Source organism: Theobroma cacao, chromosome 10, assembly GCF_000208745.1.
Source record: "Theobroma cacao cultivar B97-61/B2 chromosome 10, Criollo_cocoa_genome_V2, whole genome shotgun sequence".
NCBI classification, from domain to species: Eukaryota; Viridiplantae; Streptophyta; class Magnoliopsida; order Malvales; family Malvaceae; genus Theobroma; species Theobroma cacao.
Window position 1 is genome coordinate 16,872,720 of NC_030859.1, and position 19,705 is coordinate 16,892,424.

General features: G+C 32.2%; 1 protein-coding gene and 1 pseudogene across 3 annotated transcripts; both read left to right on the forward strand.

The window, feature by feature from the left end:
* Positions 2,565 to 4,228, forward strand: LOC18586985 (annotated as a pseudogene).
* On the forward strand, positions 6,769 to 15,024 carry LOC18586986 (protein FAR1-RELATED SEQUENCE 3). 3 transcript variants are annotated; one of them, XM_018129542.1, is made up of 6 exons: positions 6,769 to 6,956; positions 7,313 to 9,623; positions 9,784 to 9,873; positions 10,197 to 10,346; positions 12,922 to 13,037; positions 14,631 to 15,024. In XM_018129542.1, exons 2-5 carry the CDS (start codon positions 7,398 to 7,400, stop codon positions 13,030 to 13,032), a joined length of 2,577 nt encoding a protein of 858 aa, XP_017985031.1. In that variant the 5' UTR covers positions 6,769 to 6,956; positions 7,313 to 7,397; the 3' UTR covers positions 13,033 to 13,037; positions 14,631 to 15,024. The 3 variants fall into 3 exon arrangements, with proteins under 3 accessions (XP_017985031.1, XP_007010685.2, XP_007010683.2); XM_007010623.2 differs by having other exon boundaries at positions 14,654 to 15,024; XM_007010621.2 differs by having other exon boundaries at positions 7,317 to 9,623.

Here is a 19,705-nt window from a genome sequence, read left to right on the forward strand (position 1 = left end):
ATTGTCTCCGTTTTCTTCTTCGTTTTTTTTTTTTTTGCTTTCCCCCCTCTTTTTTTACAAGTCGTGAATCTTTAAAAGCTGGGTTGTCCAAAAATTAGGATAACCCAGTAATGGGGTTCTAGCACCAAGAAGTTGGTAGCCAGAACCCCCATCACTCATGGTGGTTGGGGGAAGGGATAGTTGGGTGTACGCCCGGCCATTCCTCTTTTTTTCTTATTATTTTATTTTATTATTATTTATTTTATTTTTTTTAAATGAGTGTTTACACAATCATATAAACATATTAGAAACAATCTAATTCTCTAAAATCTATTTATCACCTGAAACTACACAAAATAACCCAAACTCCCTTAAATCAAAAATTCGGATGGCTTGCACATCATTCACTAAAATGACCATATCTTAAGCTATGAAACTTGCGATCAAGATTCCTTTAATGCATTGGAAACTATGCTTAATAAGCTTTCTATCCATAAAAATTTCAACACTTAGTTCACTGTAGGAAAAGTGTAGAAAATTTTTGTAATTGCCCTTAACGTTGTTGCCAAGTAGTTTGCACTATATATATATATATATATATATATATATATATATATATATATATATATATATAAAATCATATCTTTACATAGGAAACTCAGAATCCACTTCCTTTTTGTTTATTAGTAAATAGGCTCATTTAGTTTTCCAAGCATATATAACTCAACTAGTGAAACTCCATAAATCATTTCATAATCAAACTCAAAGTGACGGATCGTACATGATACTTGATTTTACAAGTAGATTTTCCTTTTCAATTTCAATGAAATTCTTTAAAATCAATCAAATATTTTTCTTCGATTTAAAATAAGGCTTTACTCACCTTGTAATGATGAATCCAACAATGACCTATACTTTTTATTCTCTAAACTTGCTTTTGAAAGTCCCAAAATCTTACCACAAAAAGAGATTGTTGTGAAATTCACTTTAAAGCATTTGTTTTCTCGACCAAATGAAAAGTGGTTGCCAAACTTAAGTGACCTATTTATGTTAACCCTAGTTTATATTCTAATAAACCCTAGCATAAGACTATGGTTTGGGCTCAATTATTTTTAATTAACTTGAAAGGCCTATTTGTCACACTTTGATACATTGTAGATACATTAGCCCAAATGTCATTTGGGTCGAGATATTACAATTGCAGAAAATGTTTAAAGTCCGCAAGAAAAAATGCACTCTTCCATATGTATGAATAAAATGAAATCTTTGAAGAGGAATTGACTGCTGAATTCTTAGTTGGCCCTATCATATGTCTAAAATGTCTGAATAATCTTACTAGGCTAAGAGTGGATGATAAAGTTTAGCACTTGATCGTCACCGAAAATCTCAAACCTTTTGGGTGTAGACACACTCCAGTAACCATTAAGGATATGTGGTTTATGCATCACATTAAGAGATGCATTCCAATTAATCTAGCCCAATTCATTTATAGAGACATGGATGTACTAACCAAAAGAAGAAGAAAAAATCTTGCCTATAGGATGGCCATATCTGAAATGTTGGACAAATGGAAGATAGATACATCAATAGATATGCTTGTAATGCAATACAAGGTCAAACATCTTAACAAAGCATCCCTTGGTAGAATGCAAATTGAGTATGATGCTATCAGCAACAAATGGATAAAAAAGATTGAGCAACAGAGAGTTTTAAGAAAAAAGGAAGAAATAACAGAGCAAACGCCAAATATTACAACTCAAACGACCATTCCAAGACTCTTAGCACTACCAAGCATAACTTAGATGAGAAACATTGCATATCAACATCTATGTGATAGACTAGACAAACAACAGAAGTTTGCTTTGACAAAGCTCGTTGAAATCTATCAAGAACTTAAGGAAGCAATGGCCATATGTGCATATGACCTTGAGAATATGTTGAATCACTATAAAAACTCTATCAACAACATGAATGATGAAATAACTAAGCTTTGAAAAGGAATGGAAGAACTATCAGAACGATAATTAAAACTTTCCAAACATCAAGCAAAGTTAAATGCACAACTCAAAAAGGGACCACCTTTGTCACCAAAGATTTAGTCACTACCACCATCACCAAAATCACAACCATCATTTCCAAACCTTGAACACAACACTTGCATTCATACATTTTGTACATCAATGTTTGCATTGTTGTGTTATTTTGTCTATTCTTTGTACTTTAATTCGTATTTAATGAGATATTACTTATCTTTGTCTAATTGTTGGCATCATTATTTGTTGTGCTACTAATGATTTTACATCTTTGAGCTTTAAAATTGTGTACTCTATTTTTTATCTATTTTTAATATAACAAAAAGGGGAGAATATTTGGAGCAAATTTGCCATGCTTTCTGGTTTTCCAAGCTAGATTATGCTTTTTATGTTTTCATGGTTTTGAAAAATGTTTTGAAAAGTAAGCATAAATTCAGAGAGAGTTTCTTCCCAAGCAACTTTAACTTTTAATTTTTTCATATAAAAAAAGGAGAGATTGTTAGGTTTGAAATTGACCCAAGTTTTGAAACGAAAAAATTCAGTGTTCTAAATATGCATTGGAAGTTGGGTTTACTTGGAGATGTTTTTGTTTCTAATGCTTTGATAGCTTTTTATGGGAAATGTGGTATTGTTTAGGAGGCGTTTAAAGTGTTTGAACTTATGTCCAGAAAGAACTTGTTTTCTTGGAATTTGATGATTGATGTGTTTTTTGAGAATGGTTTTTCTCTAGAGAGTTTTGGTTTGTTTAGGAAGATGATGGAATGTGAAGAACATTTGGTTCCCAACGTGGCTAGTTTGGTGACTATGTTGCCAGTGTGTGCAAGGAAAGGAGATGAACTGGAATGGTTTTTCATGGTTTAGTTATGAAACTGGGATTGGATTAGGAACTAATGGTGAACAATGCCTTGATTGATATGTATTCGAAATGCGAGTGGATATCTCAAGCCAAAAGCTTGTTTAATAAGGATGATAATAAAAATGTGGTTTCTTGAGACATAACGATGGGTTGATTTCAATAGACAATAATACTAGTGGAACACTTGATCTTTTACCAAAAATGCAGATGGAAAAGAGGGAAAAGGTGAATGAAGTTACTATATTGAATGTGTTGCATGTTTGTTTGGAAAAATTTGAATTGCTTTGCTTGAAGGAACTTCATGGATATTCAATTAGGCATGGCTTTTCAAGATGCTGAATTGGTAGTTAATGCTTTTGTTGCAGCCTATGCAAAGTGTGGCTTGTTATGCTCTGCTAAACTTGTGTTTAATGTTATTGAGACAAAAATTGTAAGCTCTTTGAATGCACTGATTAGTGGTTATGCACAAAATGATGCTCCTATGAAAGCTTTAGAGTTTTTCCTTCAAATGACAAATTCTGGCTTAGGACCAAACTATTTTAACATAAGAATTCTACTTTTGGCTTGTAGTCATTTGAAATCCTTACACTTCGGTAAAAAGATTCATGGATATTTACTACGAAATGGATTAGAAGTTGATCCATTTATTGTTATCTCACTATTATCACTTTATATTCATTGTGGCAAATCAGCTACTATAAGACTATTGTTTAAAGATATGAAAGACAAAAGTTTAGTATCTTGGAATGCTCTAATTGTTGGCTATTCACAAAATGGATTTCTATATCAAGCTCTAGTTCTCTTTTGTCAAATGCTTTCAAATGGAATTGAACCTAATGAAATTTCCATTAATAACGTGTTTGGGGCTTGTTCACAGCTATCAACTTTGCAACTTAGAAAAGAAGCACATTGCTATGCTTTTAAAGCCTTGCTAGCATAAGACCTATATGTTGATTGTTCAATAATATATATATGTATGCAAAAAGTGGCTACATAGAACAATCTCAAAGCACATTTGACAAGTTGAGGAATAAATATGTGGCATCATGGATTGATATAATTGTAGGATATGGGCTTCATGGTTATGAAAAAGAGGCATTGGAGCTATTTGAAAAGATGCAAGCATTAGGTCATAAGCTTAATGCTTTCACTTTTGTTGGTATATTAATAGCATGCTACCATTCTAAGCTATTAGAAGAGGGTTTAAAGTATTTCAACCAAATATAAAATTTTCATGACTTAGACTCCAAAATTGGAACATTAAGCATGTGTTATGGATATGGTAGGTCGTGTTGGATGACTAGATGAATCTTTGAGACTCATAAATGAAATGCCTGAGGAACCAAATGCTAGAATATAGAGTTCATTACTCAGTTCCCGTAAAAATTATGGTGCATTGGATACCGGAAGGAAAGTTGTTGAGAAGTTGTTTGAATTTGACCATAACAAAGCAAATACTTATGTTTTACTCTCTAATTTATTTGCTTGATCAAGAAAGTGGGATGATGTAAGAAGAATGTGACAAATGATGAAGGAGATTAGCCTTTAAAATGATAATGGTCGTAGTTGGACCGAACTGGGAGGGAAAGTTCATAGCTTTGTAGCTGAAAATAGTTCATTTACTAGCTTTGAAGATATCCACAATATGTGGAGAAGAATAAAGGAAAAAATCTGTAAAATTGGATATAAACTTAATACAGACTCTGTGCTTCATGAATTGGGGGAAGATGAAAACATTGAGGTATTGCAGGGCCATAACGAAAAGCTTGCAATTTCTTTTGGGTTGTTAAGGACAAGTAAAGGTGAAACAGTAGGAGTCAGCAAGAATCTATGCATTTATGTGTATTGTCCCAATGTTGCCAAGCTTATATCAAAGGCTATTGAAAAAGAGATTGTTGTTTGAGACAACAAATGTTTTCATCATTTTAGAAATGGGGTTTGTTCTTTTGGAGATTATTGGTAGTGAGCAGTGACAAGGAAAGAAGTTTTGGCAGTTCGTTTCACAATTAGTAGAATGGAAGAGAAGTAAGAGAAATTCTTGGAGTATGAAGAAGTAACTACAGTTGTACAAGCACCCGAGCATTTGGCTCATTGGTTGGTGCATAATCTTCCTGCCTAAAGAGTAGGGTTCAAATCCCCTCTCCTCCAATTATATAAAAAAAAAACTGCAGGTGTACAAGTAATTGCTTTTTCTTGGTCTTTCATTGTTATATCCTTGCAAAGATTCAAATAATAAAGAATATGATTTGTTCTTTATATTCTTACTAAAAAGGATGAAGATGGTAGTATATTAGCTCCAAGAAGAAAAAGTGGAGAAACTAGAGTTCAAAAGAGTAATGTTTTTGATTCCTTTGGTATGAATGATGGCTTCTTTTTTGCTGTACTAAGTAATTTGCTACAGTTTCTGTGAAGGCTAGGCTTGACTGCTAATGACTTCTCAATTTATGGAACCTAAGGATCCTATTAATGAGGGAATTTGGTAAGCTCTTTCAACCTAGTATGTACTTCTTCCTTAGTAGTAGAGGTTTGGCCATTGGCGTCCACATTTTGATCTATAAGTTGTCTCCCCAATTTCTCTCTATTAGTGCCCATTCTTTCGATCAAGTTCTTCTTAATTATCAGAAGAGTGTGCAAATAGCAAAGGTATTGTGGCTATTATATGAGGGCAATGGAAACAAAAGTTTGTTTGAAAATAAACATCAAACTACTTCCTAGAGTTGTTGGTCATGCTTTTGTGTTATTGAGGAATTTGTCAGTGGAGATTAGGTGATGTTGACACCAATATTTTACCTCTTGCACAATGATAGAAAATTGCAAATAATGTTGTTGAGATTAATAATGTTGATGGTGTTGTGTGTTGTTATTGTTCATTTTGACTCACAAAAGAGATCTCGCAAGTTGAAGATAGTGTGAACAGTTAAATACTGAGTCATACTACACAGCACAGTGTGTACACCAATTTGCAAGGTATTGTCCACTTTGATTTATTGGATTTCACGGTTTTGTCTCACAAAAAATACTTTACAAGAAAAAGATGATGTGAATACTTTATTATTTACTCATATTTTAGTATATAGTTGATGTGGGATTTATAACTCCCCTTTAAGATAATGACACTAGTTGTCATTACGAATTTGGATCTTTTCGATTTCAAGCCTTTTACTTTTTAATCAATTTGGATTTGATCGTGTTTAAATTTAAATCTTTCAAGCTTATTTTGAATTCGAAATCATTTTGTTACCTCTAACAATCTTGACCATTTAAATTTATTTAACACTAAGGTGTATCGCATATTAAATATTATAATAATATACATTACGTACATAAAGTTGACTTATGAAACAATGTGAATATATTGAAATACGTAATTTTGATATCGAAGCCATATAAATTTTTTTAATAAAAACATGTAATTTTAAGTGAAGAGATATTTTAATAATTAATATTATTAAAAAATTACCTAATATTCATAAAGTATATATAAAATGAATTTGGTACCATATAAGTTTCTTTTCTTCTAAAAAAATGTAGCTTTAATATGAAATATAGAAAAAGAAAAAGTTGTGGGCGTTCACAAAGAAGAAAGTGAATATAATTTTGAAATGTCTCAAAAAAGAAAAATGATTATTTTAATTTGGAATAAAGGTGGGTGATATTAATTTCCAAGTTTATTAATGTTAATAATTAAAAAAATCTAATTTTATAAAAATAACTTGTAAAAAAGTATTATTTTCTTTTTATTTTTGAAAATAAAAACATATTATTTTCATGAAAGAAGGCAAGGTAAAACAATATGATTTTCACATAGGCAAATGAGTAAAAGAGATGAAAATAAATAAAATAAAATAAAATAACCAAAAAAATGATTTTAGAAATTAGTGATGAAATTTTATTCCAATTTCTAGGGTTGGGAAAAAGAAAAAAGAAAGAAAAAAAAGAAAAGAGAAGAAGTTTGGTTCCACCAAGGACAGATTTCATCATCGATAAGGAAAGCTGCGTCACAGAGAAAAGAACTTGGAAGAACAGAGCAGACCCACCCATTCTCTCGTTTCTTCTAGAATGCCATTTTTCAGACCATTTCTATCACTGTAAGTTTCTTGCCTGGAATAAGAATTTGGTAGACAACCCAATTTTTTAATATTTCCCTTGTCTCCAAATTTCTTCATATCTTTGGGTTCTTTGTTTTCTTTCATTTTGTCTCTGCCCTTTTGCTTTTGCAGCTCATTTCTTAGTTATTTTGTCATTTTGGGACATTTGGCATTCACTTCACCAATGCTACCCTCAATTCTTTTGTAGAATTTAAGTACTGTTTCTTTCTTTTCTATCTTTTTATGTAGACTCATGCTAATTTGGGTTTTTCAATTGAAATTCAATAGTTTTAGCCATTACTAGATAAGTCATTGCTTTGAGTGATGTTATAATTGATCACTATTCAATTAAACAGATAGATTGAAGGAATGCAGGGCGGTTTAACCTGGGTTTAGTTGAAGCAAAAACATGCTGAATTGCCTGTTATATGCACGGAAAAAATGGATGTGGGAGGGGGAAAAGGGGATAATGTAACGGGAGTAAATGTTGTATCTAATAAGGGTGGTGATAATAATTGGGATGTACCTGAACAATCGCCAGAGATAGAGGTTGTTGTTAATCAGGATGATGATGGAGCTGGAGGGGGTAAGCCATGCGTGGGGATGGAATTTGAGTCAGAGGATGCAGGCAAGTCGTTCTATGATGGGTATGCAAGGCAGTTGGGGTTTAGTACGCATGTTGGTCAGTTTAAACGTGCGAAGCCTGATGGGCCCATTGTAACGTGGGATTTTGCATGCTCAAGGGAGGTTTTTAAGAGGAAAAATATTGAAAGCTGTAACGCGATGTTTAGGATAGAGCAAAAGGATGGAGGGAAGTGGGTTGCGACAAAGTTTGTGGAGGATCATAATCATTCTATGGTTACTCCTAGTAAGGTTCATTACCTTAGACCTCGTAGGCATTTTGCTGGAGCCACCAAAAATGTTCCTGAAACATTGGATGCCACAACTGATGTTTTTGTTTCAGTGGATGGAAATCACGTTTCTTATGAAGCAAATAGGGTTAGGAGTGCCTCCTCTGTTGAACCTAATCGCCTCGTAAGGAATATGATGCCTGTAGGCTATGTTAGACCTTCTAACCAAAGGAGAATGCTGGGGAGAGATGCTCAAAATCTCCTGAACTATTTCAAGAAGATGCAGGCTGAAAATCCTGGCTTTTATTATGCAATACAGCTTGATGATGATAACCGAATGACTAATGTTTTCTGGGCTGATGCAAGATCAAGGACAGCTTATAACTACTTTGGAGATGCAGTTATTTTTGACACAATGTATCGACCAAATCAGTATCAGATTCCATTCGCTCCTTTCACAGGCATAAATCATCATGGCCAGACAGTGTTGTTTGGTTGTGCATTACTTCTAGACGAGTCTGAGTCTTCTTTTGCTTGGCTATTCAAGACATGGTTATCTGCAATGAATGATCGACCTCCTCTTTCCATCACCACTGACCAAGATAGAGCAATACAAGCAGCAGTTTCACAGGTCTTTCCAGAAACTCGCCACTGCATTTGCAGGTGGCACATCTTGAGGGAAGGACAAGAAAGGTTGGCACATATCTACCTTGTTCATCCTTCCTTCTATGGTGAGCTCTATGGCTGCATAAACTTTTCTGAGGCAATTGAAGATTTTGAATCATCATGGAGTGCTCTCCTTGATAAGTATGATCTCCATAAAAATGAGTGGCTTCAGGCAGTATATAATGCTCGTAAACAGTGGGCTCCAGTTTATTTTCGTGGTACTTTCTTTGCTACTCTTTCTTCAAACCAAGGGGTTAGCTCCTTTTTTGATGGTTATGTACATCAGCAGACAACCATACCACTTTTCTTTAAGCAGTATGAAAGGGCTCTAGAACATTCTCTGGAGAAGGAAATAGAAGCAGATTGTGATACAATCTGCACCACACCTGTGCTGAAGACACCATCGCCTATGGAACAGCAGGCAGCAAACCTTTACACAAAGAAAGTTTTTTCAAAGTTTCAGGAGGAACTAGTTGAAACTTTTGTGTATACTGCAAACAAGATTGAAGGTGATGGCATAGCTAGTAAATACAGGGTTGCAAAATATGAACATGATCATAAGGCATACTTTGTTACACTGAATGTTTCTGAGATGAAAGCAAGTTGTAGCTGTCAGATGTTTGAATATTCAGGCATTCTATGTAGACATATATTGACAGTCTTCACAGTTACAAATGTTCTTACCCTCCCATCACATTACATATTAAAGCGATGGACCAGGAATGCCAAATCTTGGGTTGGATTGGATGATCAACCTCCTGATCCTCAAGGTATTGAGACTCTAACCACCCGCTTCAATAGCCTATGTCAGGAAGCCTTTAAATTGGCTGAAGAAGGGGCAGTTGCCCCAGAGACATATAATACAGCAATCAGTGCTCTTAGAGAGGCTGGGAAAAGGATTGCTTTTGTAAAGAAGAATGTAGTTAAAGTCACACTGCCTAGCTCTCATAATAGTGGAAATAGTCATGAAGAGGGTAGCAAAAAGATCACTTCTCCTGTTTCTGATATTGTCCCATCTTTGTGGCCATGGCAAGATGCAGTGTCACCTCGCTTTAATCTTAATGATGTTGGGGCTCCACTGGCTGATTTGAATCAACCTAGCATGGTCCCTGTGTCTATTCATCGTGACAGTGGTCACCCTGATAGTACGGTATGCAGGAAGTGGTTTGTGTCTATTTTATTCATATAAACATTATATGTATGTTACCAAGTTAGACATGCTTATGTGTTTTGGCTTATTGTTGTATAAAGCATTAACAGACCTTTTGGTTAGTGAAACTATGTGAGAGTTCTATATGTGTTGGATGCAGGTGGTTCTCACTTGTTTTAAGTCCATGACTTGGGTTATAGAAAATAAAAATGCAATGGAAGCTGGTAAAGTAGCTGTCATAAACTTGAAGGTATGTTTGCGTATACTCTCATTTTCCTAATGATTTTTATAAAATTAACTATCTTCTTTGCATTTTTTTCTTTTTGCTTTTCTCTATTGGGTTTCTCTTTATACATTCAAGATACAGTTATCTATTACATATTAGATACTATGAAAACTGGTATTAAGTAACAATAAATAGCTTACTTGTATTTAGTCTAGTGCACAAAAATCGTTCTATATTGTTCATGGTGCTGCCAATGACTATTTAGTTTGTTGAATAAGCATGCATCATTGTAGCATGACTTCAGTTGATTGCTTTTGATTGTTAATTTTCTGTCACCTCTGTTGCAGCTGCATGACTATGGCAAGAATCCTTCAGGAGAGACGGAAGTGCAGTTTAGGCTCACAAGGATTACGCTGGAGCCTATGTTGAGATCGATGGCTTACATCAGTCAACAGCTCTCAACACCAGTCAATAGGGTTGCTGTCATAAATTTGAAGGTTTGAATTGTTGAACTTATGCCCCTTTATATCCTAGCATATTATCTTTTCAACATTATTATCATTTAGAAAAAAAAAAACGTAAAGGAGTTGATTGTTTCTGATGATCTATTACCTATTTGAATTACTGCATTGTTTTAGCATGATGAAATTTAGTTGGTATATTGGATGTGTTGAATCTGTTCGGCTAAGCTGGCCTGTTTTTTAAGAACATATTGTATTTAGTAAGTTTAGCTGTACCGTTTGGTATTTCATCAGGTTATAGAGACCATAGTGTGCTTAAATGCAAAACATTGAGAATTTGTTATTGTAGATCTAGTTGGCTAAATGAGCAGAACTTCAGAAACACCCTTTGATATTTTAATCTTTAATTCTAACTTTCATTTTATACAATCCTTAAAAATTGCTTCTCTTATTTTAACAAAAGATTATTGCAATTTGAGGAATATTTGAAGGGAATATTGATGATTGGATTTTGGTCCTTGCCAAGAACCAAATTCCCCACCTCTTGGGGCATTATTTATGTTAAACAGAAAATTTCAACCTTTTTTTTGCTCAAAAAAACAGTGAAAATAAACCTGATAAGCATGTAATGGTCCTTCTTACAATGAGTTAAAGTTGAGTTAGAACTTGAACTAGTTTAGCATTTTTGTCCGAACTAAGTGCTTGTTTGGCCTAGCTTTTTTTCAGCTTATTTATCTCTTAAAAGCAAAAGCCAGGCCAAACATAAATTTTGAGAAGCTCGTAAAAAAAAATAGCTTTTTTTTTAAAGAATAAAATTTAAAAAAAAAGAGATTTAGGAAAAGCTCTTATGAGGAGCTTTTTCTTCTCTTTTTTTAAAAATACAAGAGAATTTTTATTTTTGTTCCAAAAATATCCTCATTTGTTAAAAATAATTACAATATTACCCTCTCAACAAAAAGAAATACTTTCTATGATAATTTTAACAAAAATTATAACTTATAAAAAAGAACTTATAAAAAGAAATTTACCAAACAACTTTAGCTTAATTTTAAAAGCTATTATTTTTTATAAGAGCTTCATAATAGCTTCTAAGCTAGAAAAAAGCCGGGCCAAACAGGCTCTAAGGATGTTTTCTTCTGTGCATCCAAATTTTTTGGGTTTATATGTTATTCAGTAGTTCCTTTTACCTGTTGAATATCGAGGCAAGTGGTCAGCATCTTGTGTGCATAATATGGGCATTTTCTCTTTTAGGGCTGAACTTAAAATTTCATCTATCTATGTACAAGACGAAATGCTACTGAATACCCTTCCTCCTTTTTCTCTATCAAGGGAAATAATAGAGCCAGTGGCATGGTTTTAATTGATTGGCTTGAAAAATGCTGTCAACTTTGGAAGACAAAGGCTAAGTTCTTGGGTTTTTCATGAAAAAAGAAGTTATTTTGGTCTTAGGGAAGATGTCCCTATTAGCTAGTTAGGCTGCGATTAGTTAAGTCTTGGTGTCAAAGGGTATTTTGATCATTTTTGTTTTGCCAGAATGGGTCATAGTCCTGGTCCATTGGGTCTTAAATGGTCTAGTAAGTTGTTAGTGTTTCATATCACTACTCCAGATCTCCTCATTGGCTCTACCTGGATCTTGTTCTTGTTGAGTGCTGAATTTTCTTTTGACTCTCTTTCTCTCGCACAAAGCTCCTCCCTATAAGAAGCTTTTGATTGGATTGTCGTTGATCAAGTTCAACAGTTTTAACAGGGAGACCCATTCATTGGAAACTTGGATCTCTCAAGAAGATAATCAATCAACAATCAACTTCACCAGAGGGTATTCTTTATCTTCTTGGTTCTCTTCTACAAAATTGCTACTATCTAAACCCAATACCCTTTTCTCAGATTTTGAAAACAAACATGGTTATAAAATGTCTGAAATGCCCTCTTTTTTTGAAGCACAATGTGCATCTTTTTGTTTGAGTCCTTTGTTGAAATCTAGATCAATGTGGACTTGGCTTTGAAGTTAAATATGTTGACATGGGCAAATGGGAAAAAAATAAAGATGAAGAGGTTGCTAGATCTCTAGATCAATGGGGCTGTTAAAAAAGAAAAGGTGTGGGAAAATAAGTTGAATGGTTTTTGTACTAACAAATACTTGTGCTTTGTGAGAAACTTGTCCATAATGGCCTATGACCAGTACTCCAGTGTTGACTTTGACCTTTGATTTACAATATTTACCCGTGTTATTATCTATACGAAAGTAAACATATAAATTTTTTTATTTTTTATATTTTTTACATACGTTCCTACTGTCCACTTCTTGACTTTTTGGATATGCCTTGTCTAGCACCTTAAGTCTGAGTTGACACTTGACACTTTTGTCTGTCCACAGAAAGTAGGTTCTAATGATTAATATCATGCCATTAACATTACGTTAAAGTAGAGTGGCACTGATATGATAAATTCAGGAGTATCATCTTTTCTTTCTTGTTCACTACTGCTTAACATTGGAGTGTAAGATCTGTGCTCCTTGTTGCTGCATGGTTTTATCTTTTGTTTTAATGTGATACTACATTTTTCTTTTTTTTTTCTCTTTTGGTCTTATTGCTTGTTCAATTGCTTTTCTCAGCTCCAAGATACAAAGACGACATCTGGGGAAACAGAAGTAAAATTTCAAGTTTCAAGAGATACTTTGGGTTCTATGTTGAGATCGATGGCCTATATTCGTGAGCAACTTTGATAATTGTAAGCATTTATTTCCACCGCTCAATTTTATTGTTAATGGAATTATAATTCAACAAATTACCAGAATGTATGTAGACAACTTACTACTCGGAAGCAGGGAATCAGATGAATTTCGTAATGGTGATGTTAAAAGGCTTGGAAGTTCAACAGAGGTTGTGATGGCCATGGAATAATAAANATATATATATATATATATATATATATATATATATATATATATATATATAATTTCAATACTAGCAATTTAGGACTTGAATTAAAAATATTTGGCTATTTTCATATTCAAGGGCAGAATTGTAAAGCTTTCAATTTCTGGGCTATATATTTTTTTGTAATTATGTGTTTTGCTGAATGGGACTTAGTCGTTGTCCATTGGATCTTATATTGGGTTTAGAGAAATTATTAGGGCTTAGTCGTGGTCCATTGGTTCTTATTTTCGGTTTAGATAAATTATCAGGGTTTTACGTGGGCTTTGGTTTATATTAGCTAAGTCTCTTCTCTTAATTCTAATGGTTTTAGCTTTTAAGAGTCCAAGCCAGTTAGGAAATGTTATTGTCTGTCTATTTATATCATTTTGTACTGCTAGAATTGGTCTATAATTTATTAATTAAGGTTTGCGTTATTGAGAGTTCTTGGAGAATTTTTTGATAAAGTTCCAGACTTTGAGAAAGTTTGGATTGGTTACTATGATTGTAGAATAAAACAGGGAAAGAGATGGTTAGAGATCTCTGTTCTGATACAGAACTAACGTATGACAGATTTGGATAAGTCTGCCTATTTGGGGTTTACGGTAGCTATGGGAATTAAGGATTTTAAGGATAATAGCTATGGAATGAATTAGGTTAAAGTTTGTATCACTTGGGCTTTCTTTATAATCTCAAAAGAAGGTTGGAATTGAGGGGAAAGATTACTGGAAATTTAGGCAGCAGAATTGGAGAAGCAAGTTCGAGAGGCTGTTATGCTGCGAACAATGACCTGAAAATACTAGTCGAGAGAGAGAGAAATACGTAGATGGTATATGTATTTATTAAAGGTCCAAGAGTACTCTCAAACTTAACAGGACAGATTCCTAAGGGGAAACTGACTAGTATCTGTGGCGTCACGAATATAATGTAAACTCCTAGGGTCCTGGAGCAATCTAAACACGGCAACATAGATACATGGCTATTCTGCCCTGTACATCAAAATTGCTGGAATCAATAAGATAAAATGCAAAATTGCTGATACTGAAATTATGAACATGGGTAACAAAGTTTCTTCGTCCATGTCTGTATCAAATAACTTGCTTTTGTATCCTTGGGACTCAATTGATTCCATCAAAAGAAGGTAAAAATTCATATGTTGCCTTAACTCGTACTCATGTCATACCTATTTATAATGAAGGAAAAGCACACGAGAGCAAATTTTTGTGCTTGGAACCTTGGGGATAGTCTTCTAATGGTGCAATTTATTGAACATGTCTTGTGGTGTTATTCCTTGTAAGAAAACATTGCTGGGTATTGAAAAGATGATATATTAGTAACCAAAATGTAGTATCTACACATCTATCATTGATTTTGAATTCTTATTTGTTCTCAAAATTATTAATTTCAGGTTATTCTTTTGCATTACTGCAGTGTGCTTCAATCAGATGACATGCTCTTCAAAAAGATGTACAAGTTCCTACATGTGAGCTCATAGCCATTCTGAGCTCTCTCCACATGTGGAATGCTTGTTGCTGCAGTTCAGATGCTGGTGGTGTGTGGCATTGAGTCTAGTTACGGTGGTATACTTCTTTAGTCGTAGCCAGGTACGGTAATTTTTGTGACAGCAGCCACATTTGGTTTAGTCGTAGGTAATGTCATTCTTGTCTCTTAACTTCCAGTTACAAATGTGTATTAGCTATTTGTTGGAAACTCATTTGTAAATCTAAGTCATGAAAGAAACACTGGCTTATTGGCCTGCTTTCTCTCAACTTCATGTCTTCAATTTTCCCTTTCTTTTCTGATTGTTTAATCTCTTGGAGTTGAATCACCATATACACTTTCACTTCCTGCAGTCCTGAAGCTAGAATATATTTGGATTTGGCATGAAGTAGGATGTGATGTTGCATTATATACTTATGTGTTGTTGAGGTGAAGGATGGGAATGTCACGTAGTTAATGACATGTTAGTATGTCACGTTAGCATCATATAATATAGAATTTGATTGAACCTAATAAAAGAATTAGGGATTTATTTGATATTTTCTAAATAGGTTATGGATATTTTTAGGTATTATGCTTTTTTTTTCTTTCATTGGTGTGCTTGGTTGGAAATAAGAAAAAATTGATGAAAATTATATATATATATATATATATATATATATATATATATATATATATTTCAATTATGCTTTGTAGAGTTGAAAAATTGTAAGAATATATTTTTCTTTACCATTATATCTTTTGTAATCGAAGATAAAAGGATAAAAATCTAAAAAAATAGATAATCAAAAATTTGTATTATTTTTACTCACATTTGTCTTATTAATTCTCATTTTTTATCCCCAAAAAAAAAATTACATGTCATATAACGTTACTCAAGAACTTTTTTTCTTTTTGAAAATTTACTCGAAGAACTTTTACACAAATAAGTTATTTATATCATGTTGTATTTATAATTCTATTTGCCTACACTGAAAAGCCTGCAAATGGATTGCAAGCGATCAATCTTGATAATATAATAAAATTCAGTAATTGATTACGTTTTGCGTTGACGAGATCAATTCACTGAACATCTACGGGTGTATGAAATATTGAAAAGGTAACAGACACAGACATAATAGTGTTATGTATGCAATTGTCAAATGTTTGCACTTAACCAATTTAATCTAACTATTACGAACTTATTTTTCTCTATATTTAAAGAATTCTTTATTCCGGTGTGAATCGTATCTCGTATTTAGTATTATTAAAAATAAAAATATCGGACAATCTATTTATATGTTAAATTTGTACTAGAGATATATTGATAATGACCTATTAATTAACAATTTGTTCAATAAAATTTGCTGTCATTTTCTTTGTTTTATGTGACTGGGAGAAAATTAAACGTAAAGCCCCGGCGTAAGTCAACAGCAAAAGTGGCCACAAACCATCACTTTCTTTGCTCTTTTTGTAAAGTATACAACTCTTCATGTCTGTTGCCATTTCTCAATCAAGCTATCCTTCCCTTCCTTCAATTCTAATTTTGGGTCGGTTTCAACCCAATCAGATCCGATTGTGGGAAGCATCGATCAATCATCGTTTCATGATCAGATTCGATTGTGAGAAGCGTTGATCTGACGCTACACAACTAAATCAAGTACTCTAACAACCAGATACGATCATAGAAAGCACTAAATCAACACTCACTACATCTTCGATCATCGACGAAGAAGAAAAAAAATTCAAAATGAATTTAAAATAAAAAATTTTTAAAGTTTCAATTATATTTTACAAAAAAAATTAATATTTTGAATTTAAAAATTAAATTAATATGTTAAATATTTTAATATTTTTAAAAATATAGAATAAAAATAAAATAAAATAATCTATTAATATTTTAAATAAACTATAAATTATTAATATTTTTAAAAATAAAACAAAATTAAAATAACTGATCATATTAAAGTTTCAGATAATAATTTATTAATATCTTTACTAAATTATAAAAAATATATATTTTAAAGTGAAAATCAACTATTATAATAAAAAGTAATTTTATTTTTTTATCATCTATTCTTTTGTTATTTTAAAATAATGTTTACCAACTAAATATCGAAATAAGTCATAATAGTAATTCTATTTCATGAATCAAATTACATTATAACTTTTCTTATTTTATTTTATTCTTACAAAATAGTTATTATATTTCGTAAACCAAATATGTCATGCATCTTTATATATTTTGAGAGAAAAAAAAAAGGATAAGAATTCTCAAAGACCATAACGTATTTGGTAAAAATCTTTTTAATGAATAAAACTCGTGGATTTTTGTAGGAATTACGAGTACAATCATTTTAATATCAAAGGCAAGTTATCAATCAAACTCAAGTCGAAGATCACTTATTATTGTGAGAGACAATTTTATAAATAAAGAAGGTGTATTACTAATCAGTACTCTTAATACACTCTTTGAAGTTAGTTATGTTATTATTTATAATGATATTTTGATATTAAATATAGTATTTGATAATTAATATAATATTTTTTCAATGCATCGAGAAGAGAATTTTACTTAATATTGTAATTTTAAGCAAAATATACAAAGTACTGTTAAATGTTAACCACTTAAAATGATATTGACAAATGAATTTCGTAATTAATATATTATTGAATTTTGCTAAGATAATTTTAAGATATTATTTATTCTTATATTAAATTTAGTAGTTAAGTAAATGTGATGAGTTTTAGAACATTGCATGAAAATATTATTTATCATAGTAACTTCAAAAAAATAATTTAAGCCTCAACATCGTTTTATTTTTTTTTTGAAATTCGATCATAATAAATAATTAAAAAAAACTTTAAAAGGTTTTTATATAGAATAATCTTAAGGATCTTGTTTAAGAATTAAGATATTATTTTTATTTATTATGAGACAAATAATATTTTATGTTAAATATAATAATTAATAATAAATGTGATAATTTTCAATATATTAAGTGAAAAATATTTAATATAATATAATATAATATAACTTGTTAATGTTATGGAATATGAACATATCATACCACATTAAACCAATTCAAATTAGAGTAAATTTGATAAATGATAAATGTCTTACTCACATTTTAGGTGTTTCAAGATTCATCTGCGTGTAGAAATTATTTAAGTGATAATGAGGGATTTGTCAAGAAGAAAATGTAATTTAGAGATATATCTTAGTAGGAGATTGTGATAGCCATTGATTTGTTAGGGGCTTCAACTACAACTAAGGGTTATCCCACCCTCATTTGTATCATAGTTAGTTTTCATTCCAAGCATTACTTTAGTAATACATAAAGAGTATTCTCTCAATATCTCTCTTTTCTTCTTATTTATATTATTTCTTTTACAACACGTTATCAGTATGATCACCAAAAGAGGAGGTAATTTTCTTGGTTCTTCATCAACCAATTAGATTTGGATTTTCTATACCGTCCACTTGGCCTGAAGCCGACGATTTACCTAAAATGTTACATCCATTTCCTAAAAAGATTATGGCCGGCGCATGGACCTAGAAGAGCATAACCCGTAAGGCCCAAGTAAGCCTCTTCCCATAACATTATTAAAGACTCATCATTACATGTGTAAACATCTTATAACATCCCTTTATCATCATGCATGCATTCATAATACTTATTATACAATTAAGGAACTTCTTAATTTAATTGTATAAGCTCAAGCATTTGATATATATATCAATAAGTGCCACTGTCATAGTGTACAATATCATTATCATCAATAACACACTCAAGTGTTTATATAGGCTTACGAGCCATCATCATAATATCATACATAACGTTATCCATATAAAATACCAAACATAAGCTACATTAACATGACAGGTTGGTTATCCATAAACATAATCAAATCCATAAATATAAACTTATGATCGACTCATCAATGGAACGTGATTGACCCACTAGGCATCAAATGGCTACTAGACATTTACCAAAGAATGAAGACCAAACATTGGTATCCGCGACACTAGTTACTATCAAAATGCTATCATTAATCTGTAACAAAATAAATGAGGAAAATAACGTGAGTCATAAAGACTCCGTGAATGGATATGGGTAGGGGACAAGCTAAAGGATAAAAGTGTTTTGTAAATACGCACCTATAATCTCATGTTGATTACAATCAATTTAAACTTTAATCTCATGAACATGGTGGTTAAAAACGTTTGAAATAGCATACACGATGTAAACAAGTGTGACTAACCACTGGAAAACCTTTTTACTTTTGAAAAGCTTTCAAACAAGTCAATATATTCAATTTTGGAACTCATCTATCAGTAGATGATTAGGAAGCAAAATGCTTTCTGTGACATTCTGTACGCTATCTATCGATAGATATTCTACATGTATCGATAAATAGCTTCTGAACCTCTGTTTTTTGGGCAAAATTGTGTATTTTTGCCATTCCTTAAGTCCCCTTACCTCTTGGGACTATCTCTACAGCTCATTTCATTTCTCTAATCACATACTCATGCCAACATCTAATATAGATCACAAACATTATTTAAGATGAACTTGACATGCAACATATCATAAAGATAACAATCATAGTCATTCCATTGACATTAAGCTCACGCATTGTGATGGTACAACCCCCATCAACCTTGGACTGACAATGTACAATCACATTGCCCCTTGAGTGTTTATGATTGCATCATAGGAGTGAAGTTGTCACTACACCCTATGTGAGTAGAATCAATTGCACTTGTTAAACTTTTATACTTGTAACATTTAGTATGCGGAATGTCCATCACGTACATGCTTACTTATTTTATAATGTATATGAAAATTTCACATCATATACATATCTCATGACATTTCTTCATGCCTACACTTTCATCATATTGTATGTAAAACATGCATTACATACATAATCTTGAAGCATTCATCATGCTTCCTGAAACATCTTATGTATTATATGAAAAAACACATCATACACATA